We start from the raw sequence: 23,839 nt of genomic DNA, 5'->3' as shown, positions 1-23,839 counted from the left end.
GCCCCCCCGGTCCTCCAGCACCACCGAGGCCTACGGCCCTGGCAGGCCCTGAGCCCCCCCCCCCCGGGGCACAGAAAGGGCCCCCCCGGCCCCCCCCTTTGCCCCCCCATCACCCAGAGGCCCCCCAGGAGCCCCCCAGGGGCACAAAGCAGCCCCCCCGGGGCCCAGCGTGGCCCCCCCAGGACCACAGGGGTCCCCCGGGACCCCCGCACCCCAAAGACCCCCCCCCCACGTGGGGGCAGGGCAGCCCCTGGGCCCCCTGAGAGCGCGGGGGGGACCCTGGGGGGCACAGAGCGGCCCCCGGGACTGCGGGGGGGGGGGCCTGGGTCACAGCGGGGAGAGGTGACCCCCCCCGGATCAGAGGGGGGCCCCCAGGATCATGGGGGGCAGGATCTGGGGGGGGCCAGGATCATTGGGGGGGCAGGATCATTGGGGGGGGCCCAGACCACAGAAGGGTCCCTGGGATCACAGAGGGGCCCCCCCCAGGCCCACCAAAGCCCCCCCCAGGACCACAAAGGGGACCCTGGGGACCACCGAGGCCCCCCCCCCCCAGGCCCACCGAGGCCCCCCCGGTACCACAGTGCCCCCCCCCCCAGGCCCACCGAGAGCATCCCCAGCAGCCCAGAGCGGCTCCCGCGGCCTCCCCTCCCAACCGGCCCCCCCTGTTGCCCCCCCCCCCGGTGCCGGTGCCCCCCCCGGGGCCGGTGCCCCCCCCGGTGCCCCCCCCGGTGCCCCCCCCGTACCTTGGTGGTGACGATGCACAGGCAGTCCATGGCGGCGGCCGGCACCGGGGCCGGCGCTCATGCGGCCGCCGGGGGGGCGAGAACCGGGAATTTGGGGGGGGGGGGGGGGGGGGGGGGGGGGGGGGGGGGGGGGGATGCGGGGGGGGAGGACGGAGGTGGGGGAGGATGGGGATTGGGGGGCTGCGGGAGAGGAAGGGGGGGGAGATGAGGGGGAGGGGGAAATGGGGGGGGGGGGGCGGGGCCGGGGGGGCCGGGGAGGGGCCGGGGCCGGGGCCGGGGCCGGGGGGCCGGGGGGGGCCGAGGAGAGGCCGCGGGCGGAGGCCGCGGGGACCGGAGGCAGCGGCGGAGCCGGCGGCGGAGCCGAGCGGGGGCGGGGCTGGGGGGGGGGGGGGGGTTTTTGGGGGGGGGGGGGGGGGTTAACCCTCGGAGTGCCGCCCCCCCGCGAGGGGAGGGGCCGGGGGGGGCCGGGGGGGGCCGGGGGGGGGGGCCGGGGGGGGGGCTGGGGGTTACCCGGAGCCGGGGGCGGGGGGAGCCGCCGCCAGCGTGGCCTCGTAGCTCTCCTGGATGTCTGGGGGGGGGGGATAATTGGGGGGGGGGGGGATAATTGGGGGGGGTCCTCCCCCCATGGGCCCCCCGGTCCTCCAATACCCCCCCGGGACGCCCCGTGGCCCCCCTGCCCCCCCCAGAGCCCCCCGTTATACCCGTGAACCCCCCAGAGCCCCCCCCCGTTAAACCCCACTGCCCCCCGTTAACCCCCATAGCCCCCCCAGCACCCCCCCACAGCCCCCCCATTTCCCCCCATCACCCCCCAGCCCCCATCACCCCCCTTAAACCCCTCAATACCCCATAGCCCCCCCATAACCCCCCGGTACCCCCCATAGCCCCCTTATTACCCCCCCGTTACCCCCCATAACCCCCCCCATAACCCCCCCATAACCCCCCCAACCCCCCCCAACCCCCCCCCAACCCCCCCGGCCCCCCCACAACACCCCCATTGCCCACCATAGCCCCCCCCAACCCCACCATTACCCCCCCCACAGCCCCCCCAATAACCCCCCGTGTCCCCCCCAGCCCCCCTATAACCCCCCCATATTACCCCCCAGTAACCCCCCCAACCCCCCATTACCCCCCATAGCCCCCCCATAACCCCCCATTACCCCCATAACCCCCCCCATTACCCCCATAGCCCCCCCCCCATAACCCCCCCATAACCCCCCCCATTACCCCCATAACCCCCCATTACCCCCATAGCCCCCCATAGCCCCCCCATAGCCCCCCCACAGCAACCCCCCATTACCCCCCATAACCCCCCATTACCCCCCCATAGCCCCCCCATAGCCCCCCCATAGCCCCCCCCATAGCCCCCCCATTACCCCCCTAGCCCCCCCATTACCCCCATAGCCCCCCCATAGCCCCCCAACCCCCCCCCCCATTACCCCCATAACCCCCCCCCCCCCATAACCCCCCCCCCCCCATAGCCCCCCCCACAGCCCCCCCATTACCCCCATAGCCCCCCCATAGCCCCCCATTACCCCCCCATTACCCCCCCATTACCCCCATAGCCCCCCCGGTACCCCCCATAGCCCCCCCCCCATAGCCCCCCCCCACAGCCCCCCCATTACCCCCATAACCCCCCATTACCCCATAGCCCCCCCATAGCCCCCCCATACAGCCCCCCCACAGCCCCCCTCCCCCATTACCCCCACAACCCCCCACCCCACCCCCCCCATTACCCCCATAACAACCCCCCCACCCCCCCATTACCCCCACAGCCCCCACAACCCCCCCGGCCCCCCCATAGCCCCCCCATAGCCCCCCCATTACCCCCCATAACCCCCCCGGTACCCCACAGCCCCCCCATTACCCCCATAGCCCCCCATTACCCCCATAACCCCCAACCCCCCCATTACCCCCCCATTACCCCCATAACCCCCATAGCCCCCCCACAGCCCCCCCACAGCTCCCCCCATTACCCCCCCATAACCCCCCCGGTACCCCCCATAGGCCCCCCACAAACCACCCATTACCCCCCACAGCCCCCCATAACCCCATTACCCCCCCCATAGCCCCCCGTTACCCCCCCCCCAGCCCCCCTATTACCCCCCCCATTACCCCCATAACCCCCCCATTACCCCCATAGCCCCCCCGTACACCCCCCATTAGCCCCCCATAACCCCCCATTACCCCCATAGCCCCCCCATAGCCCCCCCCACCCCCCATTACCCCCATAACCCCCCCATTACCCCCCATAGCCCCCCCACAGCCCCCCCCATAACCCCCCCATTACCCCCATAGCCCCCGGTACCCCCATAGCCCCCCCATAGCCCCCCACAGCCCCCCCGTACCCAGCAGCGCCCCGAAGAGGGGGCTCTCCAGGACCCCCCAGCAGCTGCTGCGCCCGCAGCCGGGGCCCCCAGCGCTCCTCCAGCACCCGCAGGGCGCCCGCACCTGGGGACCCCCCCACAACCCGGGGGGGGGTCACCCCAAAACCGCCCCCCCGGCCCCCCCCCCCCCATTAATTACAGCCCCCCCCCCCACCGATCAGGGCCCCCCCTCGTGCATCAGGGACCCTCGGCAGCCCCCAACACTTTGAGCCCCCCCCCCAAAGGTCGAGGCCCCCCTTGCTCCCCCCAAAATGAAGATTCAGGACCCCCCCCTGTGCCCCCCCCACGAGTCAGTGCCCCCCCATGTGGCTCAGGACCCCCCAGCCCCCCCCAAGTGAAGATCCAGGACCCCCCTGTGGGCCAAGACCCCCCCCCGTGTGGTTCAGGACCCCCCGGCCCCCCCAAATGAAGGCTCAGGACCCCTGTGCCCCCCCCCGGTTCAGGACCCCCCCCCCCCCCCGGTTCAGGACCCCCCCCCCCCGGTTCAGGCCCCCCCCCCCGTTCAGGACCCCCCGTGCCCCCCCCCGTGCCGCTCACCCCGCCGTCCCAGCGCCATGCCCGGGGCTAATCCCGGCTGAGCGGCTTAAATGGGGGGGGGATTAGCCCCGCGCCCCCCGCCCCGGGGCAGGGTGGGTAATGTAGTCCGGGGGGGGGAGATAATACTGCGCCCCCCCCCCAATAACCAGCAGCAGCCCCCGTCCCAGTCAGCCTTTATTAAGGTGCTACAATCCATTAATTAGGCACGCAAATTGGGAGGGGGGGGGCACCCCCCCCGCCCCCCGAGCAGCAGGGACCCCCCCGGCTGCTCAGACCCCCCCCAAAAAAAAGTGCAAGGGGGGGGGGGCGAATACTCCAGTGGGGTGGGGGTGGGGATGGAAACCCCCCCCCGAGCACCTCGGGGCCCCCGGAGTGCTGCAGCCCCCCCCCCAAATAAGGGGGGCCCCAAAATAAGGGGGGGGCCCAAAATAAGGGGGTAAAGGCCCTGCCCCGGGGGGGGCAGGGTTAAGGCAGTGCTGTGAATGGGGGGGGGGGCAAAGCTTTGGCTTTGAAACATTTTGGGGGGCACAAATTTTTTTGGGGGGGGGGGGTCAGGCCCAAATCGAGGTCTCAGGGGTGGGGGGGGGGGGGGCAAAAATTGGGGGAGGGCAACTTTGGAGGGGGGGGGCAACGTCCGATTTGGGGGGGCTCAAGGCGCAATTGTGGGACTCAGGGCCTGGTTTGGGGGGGATAAAAAGTGGGGGGGCCCGAATTTTATTAAGGGGGGCTGAAAGAATTGGGGGGGGGGGGGACAAAAGGGGGGGGGGCAAAAAATGGTGGGGGGGGACAGGAATTGGGGAGGGGGTAGGAATTGGGGGGGGGCAGACTTGGGGGGCAGGACTTGGGGGGGGCAGGACTTGGGGGGGGGCAGGACTTGGGGGGTCGCGGCCCCATTTGGGGGCTCGGTGCGCCCCCCCCCCAGCCCCTGCGGGGGGATTTTTTGGGGGGGGGGGGGGGCAGAATCCCATGGGGGGGGGGTCAGAAGCCCAGCAGGGGGGCCGCGACCCCCCGCTGTCGGCCACGGCGCGGGCGATGGCGCGCAGGTTGCGGAAGCGCTGCCGGGCGCCCTCGGTGGGCAGCGGGCACAGCGCGGCCGTGACGCGCTCGTGGGCCTGGGGGGGCAAAAAATAGGGGGGGGCTCAGAGCGGGGGGGCACATCCCTGAGCCCCCCCCCAATAAAAGCCCCCCCCCCCCAGCTCACCTCCTGGCACCAGGTGTCGCAGAGCAGCCGCTCGTGCTGCGCCCGGCCTGGCCCCGGCTCAGCGCCCGCGAGGCTCTGGGGGGGGGGGCAGGACGCAGCGGGGGGGGGGTGAGGGGGGCCGGACCCCCCCCCCCCCAAAAAAAAAAAAAAGGGGGGCCCCAAAAGGAGGGGCCCCCCCCCAAAAGGAGCCGCCCCCCCCCCCCAGCACCTGGAGAGGACGACGGCCATGGCGTAGATGTCGATGGCGCAGTCGGCCACGCGCTTCAGCACGAACTGCTCGTCTGGGGGGGGCAAAATGGGGGGGGCAAAAATGAGGGGGGGGGGGCAAAAATTGGGGGGGGGGGGGCAAAATTGGGGGGGGGGCAACAGCCCCCACCCCCTGGGGATGGGGGGGCCCCGGGACCCCCCCCCCCCCCCCCAAACGCCTCCTCCAGCGCCGAGCCCTCGTGCCCCAACCCCCCCCCGCCCCCCCAAATCACCCCCCCACCCCCAAAAATGCCCCCCCACCCCCAAAAATGCCCCCCCGCCCCAAAAATGCCCCCCCACCCCGGTGCCCCCCCCGTTTGTGCCCCCCCCCCCGGTAAGCCCTCACCCGCGATCCCCTTGCCGTGCTTCAGCAGCAGCGCCTCGGCCGTCTGCGCCAGCAGCTCCAGGCACCGCGCGGCCTGGGGGGGGGGGTAAATCCTCAGCCCCCCCAGTCCCCCCAGTCACTCCCAGTCCCCCCCAGTCCCTCCCAGTTACTCCCAGTTCCCCCCCATTCCCCCCCCCACTGCCCCCCCAGTCCCTCCCAGACCCCCCCACTGCCCTCCCAGTCCCCCCCATCCCCCTCCCAGTCCCCCCCAACTGCCCCCCCCCCAGCCTCCTCCATTCCCCTCCCAGTCCATCCCAGTCCCCCCAGTCCATCCCAGTCCCCTCCCAGTCCCCCCCAATTGCCCCCCCAGTCCCCTCCCAGTCCATCCCAGTCCCCCCAGCCCCCCCAATTGCCCCCCCAGCCCCTCCCAGTCCATTCCCCCCAGTCCCCCCCAGTCCCCCCAACTGCCCCCCCGCCCCCTCCCCCCCAGTCCATCCCAGTCCCCCCCAGTCCCCCCCCCCCCCATTCCATCCCAGTCCCCCCCAGTCCCCCCCAGCCCCCCAGTTCCAGTCCATTCCCAGTCCCCCCCAGTCCCCTCCCAGTCCATCCCAGTCCCCCTCCCATTCCCTCCCAGTCCCTCCCAGCACCCCCCACTGCCCTCCCAGTTACTCCCAGTCCCCTCCGTTCCCCTCCCAGTCCATCCCAGTCCCCTCCCCAGTCCCCCCCCCCCCACTGCCCCCCAGTCCCTCCCAGCCCCCCCACTGCCCTCCCAGTCCATCCCAGTCCCCCCCAGTCCCCCCCAGCCCCCCCAACTGCCCCCCCCGCCCCCTCCATTCCCCCCCCAGTCCATCCCAGTCCCCCCAGTCCCCTCCCAGTCCCCCCAGTCCATCCCAGTCCATCCCAGCCCCCCCATTCCCCCCCCACTGCCCTCCCAGTCCCCCCCACTCCCCCCAGTCCCCCCCAGTCCCCTCGCAGCCCCCTCCATTCCCCTCCCAGCCCCCCCCATTCCATCCCAGCCCCCCCACCCACCCTCTCCATTCCCCTCCCAGTCCATCCCAGTCCCCTCCCCAGCCCCCTCCATTCCCCCCCAGCCCCCCCAGCCCCCCCCACCTTGCGGGCGCTCTCCTGCAGCTCGGGGTGCGCGTGCTCCTGCAGGGCCAGCCCCGAGCCCAGCCCCACCTTCCTGGGGGCACAACAAGGGGGGGGTCAGCGCCCCCCAGGACTCGGGGGGGCCCCGGGGGGTCCCGGGGGTCCCGGGGGGGTGGGGCCCCCCCCCCGCCGTACCTGCGCAGGCGCCGCGCGGCCTCCCCCGCCAGGAGCCCGGCGTGGCCCAGGGGGCTCCGCAGCGCCCGCTGCAGCCCCCGCAGCTGCGCCCCCAGCGCCTGGGGGGGGGGGGTAAGGGGGGAGTCGGGGGGGCCCCAAATGGGGGGGGGGGCAGGTTTGGGGGCCCGGCTGCAGCCCCCATTCAACACGGCCCCCCCCCCCGGTGCTCCCAGTTCCCCCCATTGCCCCCCAGTGCTCCCAGTTGCCCTCCCAGTCCCCCCAGTTGCCCTCCCCAGTTCCCCCCAGTTACTCTCAGGGCCCCCCAGCCCCCTCCCGCTTACTCCCAGTCCCCCCCAGTCACTCCCAGTCCCCCCCAGTCCCCCCATTCCCCTCCAGTCCCCCCCCGGTCCCCTCCCAGTGACCCCCACTGCCCTCCCAGTCCCCCCCCAGTCCCTCCCAGCGCCCCTCCGTTCCCCCCCCAGTCCCTCCCCAGTTATTCCCAGTCCTGCCCAGTCCCCTCCCATTCCCCCCCACTGCCCTCCCAGTCCCTCCCAGTCCCCCCACTGCCTCCCCAGTCCCTCCCAGTGCCCCTCCATTCCCCCCCACTGCCCTCCCAGTCCCCCCAGTCCCTCCCCAGCCCCCCCAGTCCCTCCCCAGTTATTCCCAGTCCCCCCAGTCCCTCCAATTCCCCCCCAGTCCCCTCCCATTCCCCCCTCACTGCCCTCCCAGTCCCCTCCCAGTCCCCCCCACTGCCCCCCCAGTCCCTGCCAGTGCCCCTCCATTCCCCCCACTGCCCTCCCAGTCCCCCCCAGTCCCCCCCAGTCCTCCCCACTGCCCCCCCATTCCCTCCCAGTCCCTCCCCAGTCCCTCCCAGTGCCCCTCCATTCCCCCCAGTTATTCCCAGTTCCTCCAATTCCCCCCCCAGTCCCCCCCACTCCCCCCACTGCCCCCCCAGTCCCTCCCAGTCCCCCCCGCCCCCCATTCCCCCCAGTCCCCACCCCCGCCCCCCAGTGCCCCCCAGTCCCCCCAGCGCCCCCCCCAGCCCCCACCTGGAAGCCGCTGAGCGCCACGAAGAGCCGCAGGATGTCGTTGGTGCCCTCGAAGATGCGGAAGATGCGCAGGTCCCGCAGCACCCGCTCCACCCCCGCCTCCTGCGGGGCACCGGGGGGGTTCGGGGGGGGCTCCCCGACCCTGCCCCCCCCCCCCCAGGACCCGGGGGGGCCCCCAGGACCTCCCCCCCAACAACCCCCCCTCACCTTCATGTAGCCCATGCCGCCCAGCACCTGCAGGCACTCGTCCGCCACCTCCCACGCCGCCTCCTGCGGGAGAGGCCCCCCCCGATCAAACCCTGGCCCCGGGGGGTCCCCGAGGCCGTGACCCCCCGTGACCCCCCGTGGCCCCCCCCGGCCCCTCACCGAGCCGAAGATCTTGCTGATGGCCGCCTCGATCTGGAACTCGGTGGCCCCCTGGTCCATGTTGGCGCTCACCATGTAAGCCATGGACTGGGGGCACAAAAAGGTTTGGGGGGGCCCCCGGTGAGCCCCCCCCCAACGGGTGTGCCCCCCCCCCCCCGGCACGAACCTCAGTGACGTACTGCAGCAGGGCCATGCGCGCCAGCTTCTCCTGGATGGCCCCGAAATTGTGGATTTTGGCCCCAAACTGGGTGCGGTTGGTGGCGTGCTCCACCTGGGGGGGGGGAATAGGGGGGGTAATTTGGGGGGGGGATAAGTGGGGGGCGGGGGGGGTAATTGGGGGGGTCAGACGCCAAGGATTGGGGTGGGGGAAAAGGAGGGGGTTGAGGGGTCTGGGGGCACGGGGGGGGCTCAGGAAGAAGGGGGGCATGGGGGGGCTTGGGGGCTCCAAAGGGACTGGGGGGCTGGGAAGGAGTTAGGGGGCTGCGGGGGGGGACAGGGAGGCTACGGGGGGTCCCCACCAAGACCCTGGGACTCCTCAAATCCCCCCAAACCTCCCCCAAAAGCTCCGGGGGGCGCAGGGAGGGCTCAGAGTGATGGGGGGGCGCTGAGAGGGTCGGGGGGGTCCCAGGGGGTCGGGGGGGGTCCCAGGGGGGTCGGAGGAGGGGCTCAGAGGGTCGGGGGGGCTGAGAGGGTTTTGGGGGCCCCTCCAGGTTTCGGAGGGGGGGCTCAGAGGGTCGGGGGGTCCCGCAGAGGGTCAGGGGGGTCCCCAAAGGACTGGGGGGTCCCATAGAGGATTGGGGGGCTCAGAGGGTTTTGGGGATCCCCCGAGGCTCGGGGGGGGCTCAGAGTTTTGGGGGTCCCGCCGCGTGTTGGGGGTCCCGCCGTATTTTGGGGGGGTCCCACAGGGGATCGGGGGGTCCCAGATGGTTGGGGGGTCCCAAGGAGGATTGGAGGGGGGGGCTCAGAGGGTTTTGGGGGACCCCGCAGCGGCTCGGGGGGGCTCAGAGTTTTGGGGGTCCCGCCGCATGTTGGGGGGGTCCCACCATATTTTGGGGGGGGGTCCCACAGAGGATCAGGGGGGTCCCAGATGGTTGGGGGGGTCCCAAGGAGGGTCGGGGGGGGCTCAGAGGGTTTTGGGGACCCTGCAGCGGCTCGGGGGGGGCTCAGAGTTTTGGGGGTCCCGCCGCGTGTTGGGGGGGGTCCCACCGTATTTTTGGGGGGGGTCCCAGAGAGGATCAGGGGGTCCCAGATGGTTGGGGGGTCCCAAGGAGGGTTGGAGGGGGGGCTCAGAGGGTTTTGGGGACCCCGCAGAGGGTTGGGGGGGGGCTCAGAGTTTTGGGGCTCAGAGGCTTTTGGGGTCCCACCGCGTGTTGGGGGGGGGTCCCACCGTATTTTTGGGGGGGGGGTCCCAGATAGTTGGGGGGGGTCCCAAGGAGGGTCGGAGGGGGTGGCTCAGAGGGTTTTGGGGACCCCGCAGCGGCTCGGGGGGGGCTCAGAGTTTTGGGGGTCCCGCCGCGTGTTGGGGGGGTCCCGCCGTATTTTTGGGGGGGGGGTCCCAGATAGTTGGGGGGTCCCAAGGAGGGTCGGAGGGGGGCTCAGAGGGTTTTGGGGACCCCGCAGAGGCTCGGGGGGCTCAGAGTTTTGGGGGTCCCGCCGCGCGTTGGGGGGTGTCCCGCCGTATTTTTTTGGGGGGGGGGGTCGCACTCACGGCGCGCGCCAGCAGCCCCCGCATGGTGCCGGCCATGGCGGCGGCCATCCCGAAGCGGCCGTTGTTGAGCACGGCCATGGCCACCTTGAAGCCCGCGCCCGGCGCCCCCAGCACGTTGGCGGCCGGCACCCGCACGGCCTCGAAGTGCACCTCGGCCGTGTTGGACGCCCGGATGCCCAGCTTCTTCTCGGGGGGCCGCTGGGGGGCGAGGGGGCGGTTAACGAGCCCCCCCCCCCCATTAATTACCCCCAGGACCCCCCAGGACCCTCCCAGCACCCTGTCGGGATCCCCCCTGTGCCCTCAAACTGCCCCGCGGCCACGTCAGATGCCCAGCTCCTTCTGGGGGGCACTGGGGGGTCAGAGGGGTGTTAATGAGCCCCCCCCCATTAATTACCCCCCCGGACCTCCCCTGCAAGGCCTTGAACCGCAGCACGGCCGTGCCGGATGCCCAGCTCCTTCTGGGGGGGCACTGGGGGTGGGGGGTTAACGAGCTCCCCCCCATTAATTACCCCCCAGACCCCTCCAGGACCCCCCTGCACACCCCCCAGATGCACCACGGCCGTGTTGGACACCCAGCTCCTTCTTGGGGGGACTGTGGGGGGGGCAGGTGGGGTTAACAAGCCCCCCTTTAAATACCCCCCTTTAAATAACCCCCCCTTTAAATAACCCCCCAGGACCCCCTTGGGACCCCCCATGTGCCCTCAAACTGCACCACGGCCATGTCAGATGCCCAGCTCCTTCTGGGGGGCACTGGGGGGGCAGGGGGTTAACAAGCCCCCCCTTTAAATAACCCCCCAGGACCCCCCAGGACCCCTTGGGACCCCCCCGTGTGCCCTCAAACTGCACCATGGCCATGTCAGATGCCCAGCTCCTTCTGGGGGGGGCACTGGGGGTCAGAGGGGTGTTAATGAGCCCCCCCCCCATTAATTACCCCCCAGGACCCCCTCAGGACCCCCCATACACCCTTCAAGTGCACCACAGCCGTGTTGGACGCCCAGCTTCTTCCCCGGGGGGGGAGGGGCGCTGGGGGGGGTGAGGGGGTGTTAACGAGCCCCCCCCGTTAATTAACCCCCCCGACCCCCCCGCTCACTGGGTGACGCCGCCGAAGGCGCGCTCCACGATGAAGGCCGAGATCTTCTCCTTCACCTCCCCGCTGCCCTCGTCCCGCAGCGGCGTGCGGGCGAACACCGTGAACACGTCCGCCAGGCCCCCGTTACTGCGCGGGGTAATTAAGTCATTAGCTAAGGGAGCCCCTCCAGGGGCTTTGGGGGGGGGAAATGGGGGTTGTAGGAGTCAATGGGGGGGGCTCTGGGGGTCCCCGGGGGTCCGGGGAGCTTCTAGGGGGGTAATGGGGGGGCTCTGGGGTCCCCAGGGGTTATGGGAGCCAATGGGGGGGCTTTGGGGGTCCCTTGGGAGCTTCTAGGGGGAGTAATGGGGGGTCTGGGGGTCCCCAGGGGTTTGGGGGAGATTGTAGGAGGGTAAAGGGGGAGTTTTGGGGGTCCCCAGGGGTTGTGGGAGCCAGTGAGGGGGCTTTGGGGGTCTCTGGGGGAGCTAACAGGGGAGCTTTGGGGGTCCCTGGTGGACCAGGGGAGCTTCCAGGGGGTAATGGGGGTCTCTGGGGGAGCTTAGAGGGGGTAATGGGGGGCTTTGGGGGTCCCCAGGGAGGTAACGGGGGGCTTTGGGGGTCCCTGGGGAGCTTATAGGGGGGTAATGGGGGGCTTTGGGGGTCCCCAGGGAGGTAACGGGGGGCTTTGGGGGTCCCTGGGGAGCTTATAGGGGGGTAATGGGGGCTTTGAGGGTCCCTGGGGGAGCTTTGGGGGCCCCCAGGGGCTTGGGGCAGCTTATGGGGGGTAATGGGGAGGCTCTGGGGGTCTCTGGGGGTTGGGGGAGCCAATGGGGGGCTTTGGGGGTCTCCAGGGAGCTTACAGGGGGTAGCAGGGGGGGGGGGGGTTTGGGATTCCTGTGGGAGCTTTGGGGGCCCCCAGGGTCTTGCGGGAGCTTACGGGGGTAATGGGGAGGCCCTGGGGGTCCCCAGGGGTTCGGGGAGCCCGTCACACGCCCCGTGCGTATTTGGGGGGGGTCCCGGGGCCCCCACCTGATCCAGATCTTGCTCCCGTCCAGGGTGTAGAAGGAGCCGCAGGGGCTGGGCTGCGCCCGCGTGCGGATGGAGGCGGCGTCCGAGCCGCTGCCCGGCTCCGTCAGGCAGAACGCCGCCACCGCCTCGCCTTGGGGGGGGGGACGGGGGGTGAGGAACCCCCCGGGGGGCTTGGGACCCCCGCCCGAGCTCCCCCGGCCCCTCACCGGTGGCCAGGCGCGGCAGGTACTTGCTCTTCTGGGCGGGGGTCCCGAAGAGCAGGATGCCCTTGAAGCCGATGGACTGGTGGGCGCCCAGCGTGATGCCCACCCCCAGGTCGTGGCGCCCCACGATCTCCACCAGGCGGGCGTACTGCGGGGAGGGGGTGCGGGGGGGGGGGTTAGGGGGAACGGGGAGGGGGTTTGGGGGGTGCTGGGGGTGGTAGGGGGTCCCCAGGGGGGTGAGGGAGGGGGTTTGGGGGTGCTGGGGGAGGTAGGGGGTCCGTAAGAGTAAAGGGGAGGGAGTCTGGGGGGGTGCTGAGGGTGGTAGGGGGTCCCCAGGGGGTGAGGGAGGGGTTTTGGGGGCGCTGGGGGAGGTAGGGGGTGCCTAAGAGTAAAGGGGAGGGGGTCTGGGGGTGCTGGAGGAGGTGTGGGGGGCTAAAGGTAAAGGGGAGGGGGTTTGGGGGGGGGCTGAGGGAGGTAGGGGGTCCCCAAGGGGGCAGGGGAGGGGTCTGGGGGGTGCTGAGGACTAAGGGTAAAGGCGAGAGGGGGTTTGGGGGGGCTGAGGGAGGTGAGGGTGGGATTAAGAGTAAAGGGGAGGGGGTCTGGGGGTGCTGGGGGAGGTGTGGGGGGGCTAAAGGTAAAGGGCAGGGGATTTGGGGGGTGCTGAGGGTGGTAGGGGTCCCCAGGGGGGTGAGGGAGGGGGTTCTGGGGGTGCTGGGGGAGGTGTGGGGGGGCTCAGGGTAAAGGGGAGGGGGTTTGGGGGTGCTGAGGGAGGTGGGGGGTCCCCAAGGGGCAGGGGAGGGGGTCTGGGGGGTGCTGAGGACTAAGGGTAAAGGCGAGAGGGGGTTTGGGGGGGGCTGAGGGAGGTGAGGGTGGGATTAAGAGTAAAGGGGAGGGGGTCTGGGGGTGCTGGGGGAGGTGTGGGGGCTAAAGGTAAAGGGCAGGGGATTTGGGGGGGTGCTGAGGGTGGTAGGGGGTCCCCAGGGGGGTGAGGGAGGGGTTCTGGGGGTGCTGGGGGAGGTGTGGGGGGCTCAGGGTAAAGGGGAGGGGGTTTGGGGGGTGCTGAGGGAGGTGGGGGGTCCCCAAGGGGGCAGGGGAGGGGGTCTGGGGGTGCTGAGGACTAAGGGTAAAGGGGAGGGGGTTTGGGGGGGCTGAGGGAGGTGAGGGTGGGATTAAGGGTAAAGGGGGGGTCTGGGGGGTGCTGGGGGAGGTAGGGGGTGCCTAAGAGTAAAGGGGAGGGGGTCTGGGGGTGTTGGGGGCACTGTGGGGGGGTTAAGGGTAAAGGGGAGGGGGTCTGGGGGTGCTGGGAGCGGTGTGGGGGGCTAAAGGTAAAGGGGAGGGGGTTTGGGGGGTGCTGAGGGTGGTAGGGGGTCCCCAGGGGGGTGAGGGAGGGGGTTTTGGGGGTGCTGGGGGAGGTGGGGGTGCCTAAGAGTAAAGGGGAGGGGGTCTGGGGGGCTGAGGGTGGTAGGGGGTCCCCAGGGGGGCAGGGGAGGGGGCCTGGGGGTGCTGGGGGAGGTGGGGGGTCCCCAGGGGGGTGAGGGAGGGGGTTTGGGGGGTGCTGGGGGAGGTGTGGGGGGCTCAGGGTAAAGGGGAGGGGTTTGGGGGGCTGAGGGAGGTGTGGGGTCCTTAAGTGTAAAGGAAGGGGATTAAGGATAAAGGGGGGGTCTGGGGGGCAATGAGGGAGGTGGGGGGGTCCCCAAGGGGGTGGGGGAGGGCTGAGGCGGGGCTCTGAAACGGCAGGGGGAGGCCTGGTGGGAGGGGGGGCTTTGGGGGTCCAACAGGATTTGGAGGGGGCTGATGGGGGCTTTGGGGGTCCCCAGGGGGTTGGGGGAGCCAATGGGGGGGTCCCGGGGGCTGCACGGGACCCCCAGGTTTGGGGCCACGTGCTGGGGGTCCCCAAGGCGCAGCGCGGTCCGCGGGGGGGGAATTTTGGGGTCCCCCAACCCTGACAGAGCCCCCCCCGGAGGGGCGGGGGGTGGGGGGTCCCCTGGTGCCCCCCCCCCAAAAGGGGGTCCCCACCTGGGTGTTGGAGAGCCCCAGGCCCCCCAGCTCGGGGGGCACCTGCAGCCCGAAGGCCCCCAGCTCCTTCAGCCCCCGCAGCGTCGCCTCCTCCACCCGCTCCAGCTCGTCGTTGCGCGCCGCGTCGTTCACCTCCTGCCGAACCCCAAAAACGCTGGAATCCCACCCAAAACGCGGCCCGCATCGGCCCGCCCGCCGACGGCCCCGAAAACGCAGAGAAAAAAACCCCAAAAACCGCCCCAAAAACCGCCCCGGGGAGCCTCGGGGACGGGCAGAGAGGAGCCCCAGGAGGGACGCACCTGAAACAGCCCAAAAACGCCCCAAAAAAAGGCTCGAAATCAGGCCCGCGTCACCCCAAACCTGTTCCAAATCGCTCCCAAACTGCCCCAGACCCAAAACACCCAAAAAAAGCCCCAAAAAGGCTCAAACCCAGCCCTGCACCACCCCAAAACTGCCCCAGACCTGAAACACCCCAAAATGCCCCAAAAAAGGCTCAAAACCAGCCCTGCAGCGCCCCAAACCTGACCCAGGTCACCCCCAAACCGTCCCAAACCCAAAACACCGCAAAACCACCCCAAAAACGCTCAAGCCGACCTCGCATCGCCCCAAAACGTGCTTTGTCACCCCAGAACGACCCCCAAACCGCCCCAAAACGCCCTCACCCCCATCACCCCCAAACTCCTTCCAAATCCACCCGAAACGCTCTCAAGCCCCCCAAAATCCTACAAAACGCTTCCAAGCCCCTCAGAACTCCCCCAAGCCCCCCAATTCCCCCTAAAACCACCCCAAATCCCCCCAAACACCCCCAAGCCCCCCCAAATCCCCCCCCAAAACACCCCAAGCCCCCCAAATCCCCCCAAACACCCCCAAGCCCCCCAAATCACCCTCACCTCCAAAAAGCCCACCCCAAATCCCCCCAATCACCCCCAAATTATCCCTAAAACCACCCCAAATCCCCCCAAACACCCCCAAGCCCCCCCAAATCCCCCCAAACCCCCTAAAACCACCCCAAATCTCCCCAAACACCCCCAAGCCCCCCAAACACCCCCAAGCCCCCCAAATCCCCCCCAAAACCCCCCCCAAGCCCCCCAAATCCCCCCAAACCACCCTCACCCCAAAAAGCCCACCCCAAATCCCCCCAATCACCCCCAAATTATCCCGAGAACCACCCCAAATCCCCCCCAAACCGCCCTCACCCCGAAGAGCCCCCCAAAGCCCCCAGACACCCCAAAATTCCCCCCAGACACCCCCAAGACCCCCCAAATCCCCCCAAACCGCCCTCACCCCAAAGAGCGCCCCCCAAAACACCCCCAGGCCCCCCAAATTCCCCCTAAAACCCCCCCCAACCCCCCCAAACCCCCCAAACCCCCCCCCCCCAAACCCCCCGGCTCCCCCAAATTGCCCCCACCCCAAAACCCCCCCCCCCCCCCCCCCCCAAAAGCCCCCCGGCCCACCTCGAAGAAGCGCCCCACGGGCCCCACCAGCTCCCGCAGCGTCTGCTCCTGGTCCTCGCTCAGCACTGGGGGGGGGGGGGGTTGTTAATTATGGGGGGGGCACCCCAAAAAGCCCCCCCCCCCCCCCCCCCAATTTGCCCCCCCCCCCAGTACCTTGGGGGAAGGGGAAGACCTGCTGGGGGTTGACGCGCCCCAAAAACATCCCCACGGCGAACGACCTCGACTCCTGGGGGGGGGGAAAATAAGGGGGGGGGGAAATAAGGGGGGGGGTCAGGCCGTGCCCCCCCCCAAATTCTGGGGGTCCCCAAAACGCCCCCAGCCCCCCCCCCACTCACCTCAGAGGTGGATTTGGGGGGGTCCGCGGGGGTCTCCGCTGCCGGGGCTTTGTCCACCACGGCCTGAGGGGGGGGGGGGGCGGCATCAGGAGCCCCCCAGCAACCCCCCCAAGAAATTTTGGGGCGCTCCAAAACCCCAAAATCCACCTTTTGGGCCCCAAAATTGCCTCTCGCCCCCCCCCCCCCCCCCCGAACCCCCAAACCCCCACAGTGAGCCCCCAGCCCCCCGTCCTGACCCCCCCGACCCCCCCTTGACCCCCCCTTGGCCCCCCCAACCCCCAAATCCCCCCCAACCCCCCCAAATCCCTGTGCCCCCCCCCCAACCCTGACCTTGACCTTTCCCCCAGTTCTGCCCCCCCGCGCCCTTTGGCCCAGTTTTGACGTGACGCGGGGGGGGGGGGGACACAACACGGGGGGCGGACACAACACGGGGGGGGGGGACAGAACAAGGGGGGGGGGACAGGACTTGGGGGGGGGGGACAGGACGTGGGGGGGTCTCGGTGACACTGGGGGGCTCCGTGACGCGGGGGGGGGGGTCGGGGGCGGTTTCGGGGCCGTACCTCAGCGCTGTGCGTGCTCTGCAGCCGGGCCCCCGCAGCTGCGGGAGGAGGAAAGGGGGGGGGGGTCACGGGAGCCCCCCCCAGAAATTGGGGACCCCCCCAATGAAAAAGCACCCCCCCAAAATAAAACAGGGCTCGCCAAGCCCCCCCCCCAAAGCCCCCAGTAACCTCAGACCCCCCCAACCACCGGGGCTCCCCCAAACCCAGCCCCCCCCCCCAAAATCCCGTCCCCCTCCCCTTAAATCCCAGCCCCCCCAAGCTCGGGGGATCCCCAAAACCCCCAGCCCCCCCCAGCCCCCAGTACACCCCCAAACCACGGAGCCCCCCAAAACCTCAGCGCCCCCCCCCCCAAAAATCTCAGGACTCCCCCAAATCCCGGACCCCCCTAAAGCTCGGGGGCTCCCCAAAACCCCAGGACCCCCCCCCCAAAATCTTGCCCCACCCCCCAAGCCCTGGGGTCCCCCAAAACCCCAGGGCCCCCCCTCAAACCCCAGCCCCCCCTAGGCCCCAGGACCCCCCGGGCCCCCCAAACCTCAGGACCCCCCCCCAAATCTTCCCCCCCCCAAGCTCTGGGGTCCCCCCAAACCCCAGCCCCCCCCCCCCAAACCCCAGGACCCCCCCCCCCAACTCTTGCCCCCTCCCCCAAGCCCTGGGGTCCCCCAAAACCCGAGCCTCCCCCGCCCCCCAGCCCCCAGGACCCCCCCGCGCCTCACCGGGCCGCCCCCCCCGCAGCAGCCGCAGCCCCCGGCCCAGCCCCGCCACCGCCCTCATGGCGCCGCCGCTCGGCTCCCCCGGCCGCAGCAAGGTCAGGCCCGGCCGGCCCCGGGGCCACGCCCCTTCCGCCGCGCTAATGTATGCAAATGTATGCTAATACATGCGAACGAGCACCGGGAGGAGCGGGGGGAACGGGGGGGGGGGGGGGGGCGGCGCCGTCCCGCCCCAAAATGGCGGCCCCGCCTCAAGATGGCGCCCGAGGGGACGCGGCCAAAATGGCGCCGCCGCTGTCGCCGTGGCGACCGCGCTCCCGCCCCCGCCGTCGCCATGGCGACGACGTCCCCCGACCGCCGTAACCCCGCCCCTTTTACCTGTCGCCATGGCAGCAACCCCCCCCACCGCCGTAGCCCCGCCCCTTTTACCTGTCGCTATAGCGACGACGCCCCCGGCGGCCGTAGCCCCGCCCCTACCACGAGTCACCATGGCGACAACGCCCCCCAGCCGCCGTAGCCCCGCCCCCACCACGAGTCACCATGGCGACAACGCCCCCAACCATCTTAGCCCCGCCCCTTTTACCTGTCGCTATAGTTACGCCCCTTTTCCCGTAACCCCGCCCCCTTCCCCTGTCGCCATGGCAGCAACGCCCCCGACCGCCGTAGCCCCGCCCCTTTTACCTGTCGCTATAGCGACGACGCCCCCCAGCCGCCGTAGCCCCGCCCCTACCACGAGTCACCATGGCGACAACGCCCCCAACCACCGTAGCCCCGCCCCTTTTACCTGTCGCCATGGCAGCAACGCCCCCGACCGCCGTAGCCCCGCCCCTTTTACCTGTCGCTATAGTTACGCCCCCTTTCCCGTAACCCCGCCCCCTTCCCCTGTCGCCATGGCGGCAACGCCCCCCACGGCCGTAACCCCGCCCCCTTTACCCGTCGCCATAGCGACAACGCCCCTTCCCCATAGCCCCGCCCCTACCACCAGTCGCCATGGCGACACCCCACCCTTCGCGCGCCCTCCACCCGTCGCCATGGCGACGGCCCCTCCCGCCGCCGTGACCCCGCCCGTCGCCATGGCGACGCCTTCAAGTGGGCGTGTTCGCGGGGGTGACGTCACCGCGGGCGGGCGGGGCCAGCGGGGGGGGGGGGACGCGGGGCCCCACCAGGGGGCTCCCGAGGGCGGGGGCCCCATTAGGGGGGGCCCCAAATTCGGGTGGGTCCCAAAATTTGGGGGGGGGGGGCTCAAATTAGGGGGGGGGGTCCCACGGACAGAGCGACGCCGACCCCCCGTACGAAGGCCACGGCGCCGTTTATTTACATCGGGGTCCAAAATATTATTATTAAAACGAGACCCCCCCCCCCCCCAAAAATCTGCCCCCCTCCCCCCACGCGTCGAGGGGGCCCCCAGGTCCGGGGGGGTCCCCCAAAATTGGAGGGGGGGGGGGGAGTTTAAAAAAATAACGCTGAAAAACCCGCTTCCCCCTCTATTTACAGCCCGACTGTACACGGGGGGGGGGGGGGGGGGCAAACCGCTGGGGGGGTTGGACCCCCCCCCCCCCAAAAAACAAACGGGGGGGGGGGCCCCGAACCGTCCCTGCTCCCGGGCTGGGGGTGCCCTGGTTTGGGGTGGGGGAGGTGGCGGACCCCCCCCCGCACCCCTCCTGAGTCCTGGGGGCACCCCAAACCCCCCCCCCCTAACTGGGGGGGGGCCTCAAACAACCCAAAACCACCTGGGGGCAGGACCCCCCCCCCCAAAACCGCCCGGGAGACCCCAAAACCCTCCTGTTGGGGGGGGGGCAGGGCCCCCAACCCCTCGTTATTTGGGGGGGGGGGGGGCGGACCCCCCCTTCAGTCCTACGGGGGGGGCACCCCCAAAACCCCCCGTTTGGGGGTTCTCACCAGTCCTGGGGGGGCACCCCAAACCCTCCTCATTTCGGGAGGGCACTGACCCCCCCCCTCCCAGTCCACAGGAGGGGGGGGCCCCAAATCCTTGTGGTTTTTGGGGGGAGGGGGCCTTATTTTTTGGGGGGGGGGGGGCAGTCAGACCCCCCCCTCCAGTCCATATGGGGGGGGGTCACCCCTTTGAGGAGGTTCTCTGAGTCCTGATGTGGGGGGGGGGGCACCCCAAACCCCCCCCCCGTTAATTTTTTGGGGGGGGATGGGCTTATTTTTGGGGGGGGGGGCACTCAGACCCCCCCCTCCAGTCCTTATGGGGGGGGCACCCCGCTTTGAGGACGCTCCCCCAAACCCCTCCGAGTCCCGATGCGGGCGGGGGCACCCCCAAACCGCCCCCCGTTAAATTTTTTTGGGGGGGGGGGGCTCTCAGGGCTCGCCGCCGCCGCGGGGGGGGCGCGGGGGCCCTTGCGGGGCCCCTCCCGGCACTTCTGGCAGAAGAAGACGTCGGGGACGTTGGTCTTGCGGATGCGGGCGCACGAGAGGTGGATCCAGGTCCCGCAGTGGCTGCACTCGATCATCGGGCGCCCCGCGAACGGCTTCTGGCAGTAGCACGTGATGAGGTCCCACGAGTCGTCGCCTGGGGGGCACGGTTATGGGGGGGGTCAGTTATGGGGGGGGGGTCAGTTATATTGGGGGGGGGGCAGTTATAGGGGGGGCAGTTATAGGGGGGGGGTCAGTTATATTGGGGGGGGGGTCAGTTATACGGGGGGGGGTCAGTTATACGGGGGGGTCAGTTATACGGGGGGTCAGTTATGGGGGGGGGGGTCAGTTATACGGGGGGGTCAGTTATATGGGGGGTCAGTTATATTGGGGGGGTCAGTTATATTGGGGGGTCAGTTATACGGGGGGGGTCAGTTATACGGGGGGGTTAGTTATACGGGGGGGGCACAGTTATTTGGGGGGGTCAGTTATACAGGGGGGTCAGTTATATTGGGGGGGTCAGTTATATTGGGGGTCAGTTATATTGGGGGGGGGGTCAGTTATATTGGGGGGGTCAGTTATACGGGGGGTCAGTTATATTGGGGGGGTCAGTTATACGGGGGGGGGCACGGTTACGGGGCAGGGGAGACGGCTATGGGGGGGGAAGGGTGGTTATACGGGGGGGACGTGGGGTTATAAAGGCGGGGGGTTATAAAGGGGGGGACACGGTTATGGGGGGACACGGTTATGGGGGGGGCACATGGTTATGGGGGGGGACACGGTTATGGGGGGGACACGGTTATGGGGGGGACACGGTTATGGGGGGGACACAATTATGGGGGGGCACACGGTTATGGGGGGGGACACGGTTATGGGGGGGACACGGTTATGGGGGGGCACACGGTTATGGGGGGGGACACGGTTATGGGGGGGGACACGGTTATGGGGGGGACACGGTTATGGGGGGGACAGTTATACGGGGGGGAGATGGTTATGGGGCAGGGGGACACGGTTATAGGGTGATAAGGACGGTTATGGGATGGGGGCTGGGGGGGGGTACAATACTCAGGGGGGGGGGGGGTCTTAAAATCTGCGGGGGGCTCTCCAGGACACGGGGGGCTCCCAGCACGGCCCACTCGGGGGGCGCAACGAGGACGTGGGAACCCCCGAAACCAGGGGGGGGGGGGACAGCCCCCAGGACCCCCCCCGCCCCAAAGACCCCCCCGGCCCCCCACTCACCCGACTCCACCATGATGTCCTCGTCCATCACCCGCAGCTCCCCCTCGCTGGAGCTCCCGTCCCCGTCCCGGCTGCTCTCGGTGCTGCCCCCCCCTCCTTGCCGCCCCCCCAGCTTCTCCCCGGCCTCGGGGGGGCCGGGGGCGGCGGGGGCGGGGCGGGCGGGGGGCGCCGGCCTCTTCCTCCTCCTCCTCCTCCTCCTCCTCTTCGTCCTCCTCCTCCTCCTCCTCCTCCGAGTCCGTCTCGCTGGGGGTGCCCCCCCCGGGGCGCCCCCCCGGGGCGCCCCCCCCGCCCCTTTCCGCCTTCCTCTTCCTCCTCTTGCCCCTCCTGGGCCCCCCGCGCCCCCCCCCCCCGGGCTCTGCCCGCCGGCTGCGGCGCCGGGGGGGGCGGCCGGCGAAGCGGGGGCCGGGGGCGCCGGGGGGGGCGGAAAGAGGGCGTCCTTCAGGCGCATCTTGTCCAGCAGCGCCGCGGCGGGGGGCGGCCCCCCCAGCGCCCCCCCGGCCCCCCCCCGCTTGGAGGAGGACTTGGCCTTGCGCACGAAGGTCTGGATGGTGCGCAGCGCCGACGGGCCCACCTCGGGGCGCAGCGGGGAGCTGGGGCGCGGCGGCGGCCAGGGGGGTCCTGGGGGGTAAAAAATGGGGGGGGGTCACAAAAATGGGGGGGGGGTCACAAAAATGGGGGGGGGGGTCACAAAAATGGGGGGGGGGGGGCTCGGGGGCACCCCGGGGTTCAGCCCCAGGGGGTGGGGAGCACCCAGCCCCTCTGTGAGGCCTCGTCCCGTGCCCGCTCCCCCGGTGTTGGGGTGCCCCTCCCACCATCAGGGTGCCCCCCCAGTTTTAGGGTGCTCGGCCCCCCCCCCGTAATATCAGGGTGCCCCCCGTAATGCCCCCCGACTTCGGGGTGCCCCCCAATAACGTCAGGGCACACCCCCCCAAAATATTAGGGTGCCCCCCCCAATATTAGGGTGCCCCCCCAAATATTAGGGTGCCCCCCCAATATTAGGGTGCCCCCCAATATTAGGGTGCCCCCCCCAATATTAGGGTGTCCCCCCAGTACGGGGCTGCCCCCCGATAACATCGGGGTGTCCGCCCCAATAATTTTGGGGTGCCCCCTCCGTAATGTTAGGGTGCCCCCCAATATTAGGGGGCCCAGCCGCCCCATAACACTGGGGTTACCCCCCCCCCAATTTTAGGATGCACAGACCCCCCCCCCACCCCATTATAGGCCTCCCCCCCACCATTTTAGGGTGCCCCGCCCCCCGGGGAACCCCCCCAATCTCCTCCCCCCGCGCTCCCTCCCGGGGACTCCATTTCCCGGCGCGCCCCGCTGCACAAAATGGCGGCGCCGCGGGGGGCACGCCGGGAGCCGTAGTCCGGCGCAGGCAGCGTGCAGGGCGCCGCCTACAACTCCCAGCACCCCTCGCGCGGCGCCGGGCGGCACGCCGGGACTCGTAGTCCGCGCGCGGCGGGAGGAGGGGGCGTGGCCTCCGTCTCCTAGCAACGCCCCCCCGGGGGCGCGGCGCGGGGCACGCCGGGACTTGTAGGCGCCGCCGCAAGATGGGGCCGGGCTCGGGGCGGCCCCGGGGCCGCCGCCGGCGGGGGGGGGGCAGCGGAGACCGGGGGGACCGGAAAGGCTCAGAGCCCCCCCCCGCCCCTCCCGGCCCCCGCCCGGTGCCCCCCGGCCGCTCCCGGTGCCCCCCGCGGCTCCCGGTGCCCCCCCCCGCGGCTCCCGGTGCCCCCCCCGCGGCTCCCGGTGCCCCGCTGACCTCGGCGGCCGCCGGGATGTAGCCGGCGTAGGCCAGGACGAAGCTGCAGAACTTGTTGAAGTCCTCGATCGTTCGGCGCCGCTTCTCCGGGGGCTGCGGGCACCGGGGGGGGGGGGGGGGGGGGGCACTACCGGTCACTACCGGGCCCCCCCCGCCCCCCTTTCCCGGTACCCGCTCCCCTCCCCCTCCGGTAACCCCCCCCCCTCCCGGGCCCCCCCTCACCTGCGTCTCCGCCTTCAGGCTCGGCAGCGGCTCTGTGAACGGGCGGGGGGGGGGGTCACACCGGGGCCCCGTACCGGCTCGGGACCCCCCTTTCCCCCGTTTGCCCCCCCCGGAAGTTCCCCGGGAGCTCAGGGCGGAGCCTCCCGGGGCCGCCGGTCCCAGCCCCCCCCGCCGCCGCGTGCCCCGGTGCGGGCTCCTCGCTGCTTTCCCTCCCCCCCGGTTCTCCCCCCTCCTCCGGTACCGGAACCCCCGGCTCGCCCCACGCCGTCGCTCCCCCTCCCCTCGGTCCCCCCGATGCCGGGAACCCCCGGTACCGAAGCTCCCCCCTCCCCCCCCTTCCCATTAGCGGCTCTCCCAGCCCCCCCCCCCCCCGGTGCCGGTTCCCCCCGGTGCCGGTTTCCCGGAGCCCCCCGGTCCCGGTTCTCCCGGTGTGCAAGTCCTCCGGTTCTCCAGCTCCCCCCCCCCCACCCCCCGGTCCCGGTCCTACCGGTACCAGTCCTCAGCTCCCCCCCTCCCCGGTACCGGTCCCCCCGGTCCAAGCCCCCCGGTTCCCCACCCTCCACCCCCGCTGCCGGTTCCCAAGGTCCTCTCCCGGTACCGGTGGCGGTCCCGGGTGCCCCCCCCGGTCCCGGTCCCGAGCTCTCCCCCGGTGCCGGTCCCCCGGACACCCCCCGGTCACCAGAACCCCCCCGGTCTCCCAGGACGCCCCCCGGTCCCAGCCCCGGTTCTCCCGGTCCCCACCTCCCCCCCGGGTCCCAGTCCCGGTCCTCCCGGTGCACCCCCCCGGTCCCCCCCCGGTTCCCGGTAACCCCCCCCGGTCCCGGCGCCCCCCCCCCCAGGGTCCCGTTGTCCCCCCCCCGCTCCCTACCCCGGGGGCCGGGCTCGGCCATGGCGGCGGCCCCGCGGCGGGGTCGGGCCCCGGCTCCCTCCGTGGCTCCCGTCCGGTGCCGCCGCGCCCCGCGCCGCCCCCGCCCCGCCCCGCCCGCATGGCCCCGCCCCCTCCCCCGAAGCCCCGCCCCTCCCCTACCCCCTCCCTTCCCTCCCCGCA

At 71.3% G+C, this 23,839-nt stretch overlaps 3 protein-coding genes across 3 annotated transcripts in view; all 3 read right to left on the bottom strand.

The window, feature by feature from the left end:
* The window catches only part of DLG4 (discs large MAGUK scaffold protein 4), a 29,368-nt gene extending 28,580 nt beyond the window's left edge, over positions 1 to 788 (bottom strand). Inside the window, 1 exon segment of the mRNA XM_066985266.1 lies at positions 744 to 788. Within this exon segment, the coding sequence (XP_066841367.1) occupies positions 744 to 773 (30 nt within the window). The 5' untranslated portion in view covers positions 774 to 788.
* A 461-nt stretch (positions 789 to 1,249) lies between these two features.
* Positions 1,250 to 16,600, bottom strand: ACADVL (acyl-CoA dehydrogenase very long chain). Its single transcript, XM_066985110.1, is given in 21 exon segments — positions 1,250 to 1,311; positions 4,623 to 4,776; positions 4,866 to 4,909; positions 4,912 to 4,940; positions 5,074 to 5,146; positions 5,458 to 5,530; positions 6,547 to 6,619; positions 6,721 to 6,818; positions 7,749 to 7,850; positions 7,956 to 8,018; positions 8,115 to 8,201; positions 8,281 to 8,385; positions 9,823 to 10,099; positions 10,910 to 11,038; positions 11,918 to 12,047; positions 12,124 to 12,268; positions 14,137 to 14,271; positions 15,591 to 15,655; positions 15,744 to 15,816; positions 15,926 to 15,988; positions 16,486 to 16,600. Coding segments are annotated over 19 exon segments (1,893 nt in total). The 5' UTR covers positions 15,793 to 15,816; positions 15,926 to 15,988; positions 16,486 to 16,600.
* Positions 16,601 to 19,380: 2,780 nt separating this feature from the next.
* Positions 19,381 to 23,808, bottom strand: PHF23 (PHD finger protein 23). The gene is given in 7 exon segments (XM_066985109.1): positions 19,381 to 19,725; positions 20,808 to 20,986; positions 20,988 to 21,215; positions 21,218 to 21,425; positions 22,518 to 22,662; positions 22,792 to 22,823; positions 23,660 to 23,808. Coding segments are annotated over 7 exon segments (1,140 nt in total). The 5' UTR covers positions 23,682 to 23,808; the 3' UTR covers positions 19,381 to 19,399.
* Between the last annotated feature and the right edge of the window lie 31 nt (positions 23,809 to 23,839).

This window comes from Anser cygnoides, chromosome 31 (assembly GCF_040182565.1).
Source record: "Anser cygnoides isolate HZ-2024a breed goose chromosome 31, Taihu_goose_T2T_genome, whole genome shotgun sequence".
Taxonomy (NCBI): domain Eukaryota; kingdom Metazoa; phylum Chordata; class Aves; order Anseriformes; family Anatidae; genus Anser; species Anser cygnoides.
Note: the sequence above shows the minus strand (reverse complement) of the source record. Positions and strands in the feature narration are given on the sequence as shown.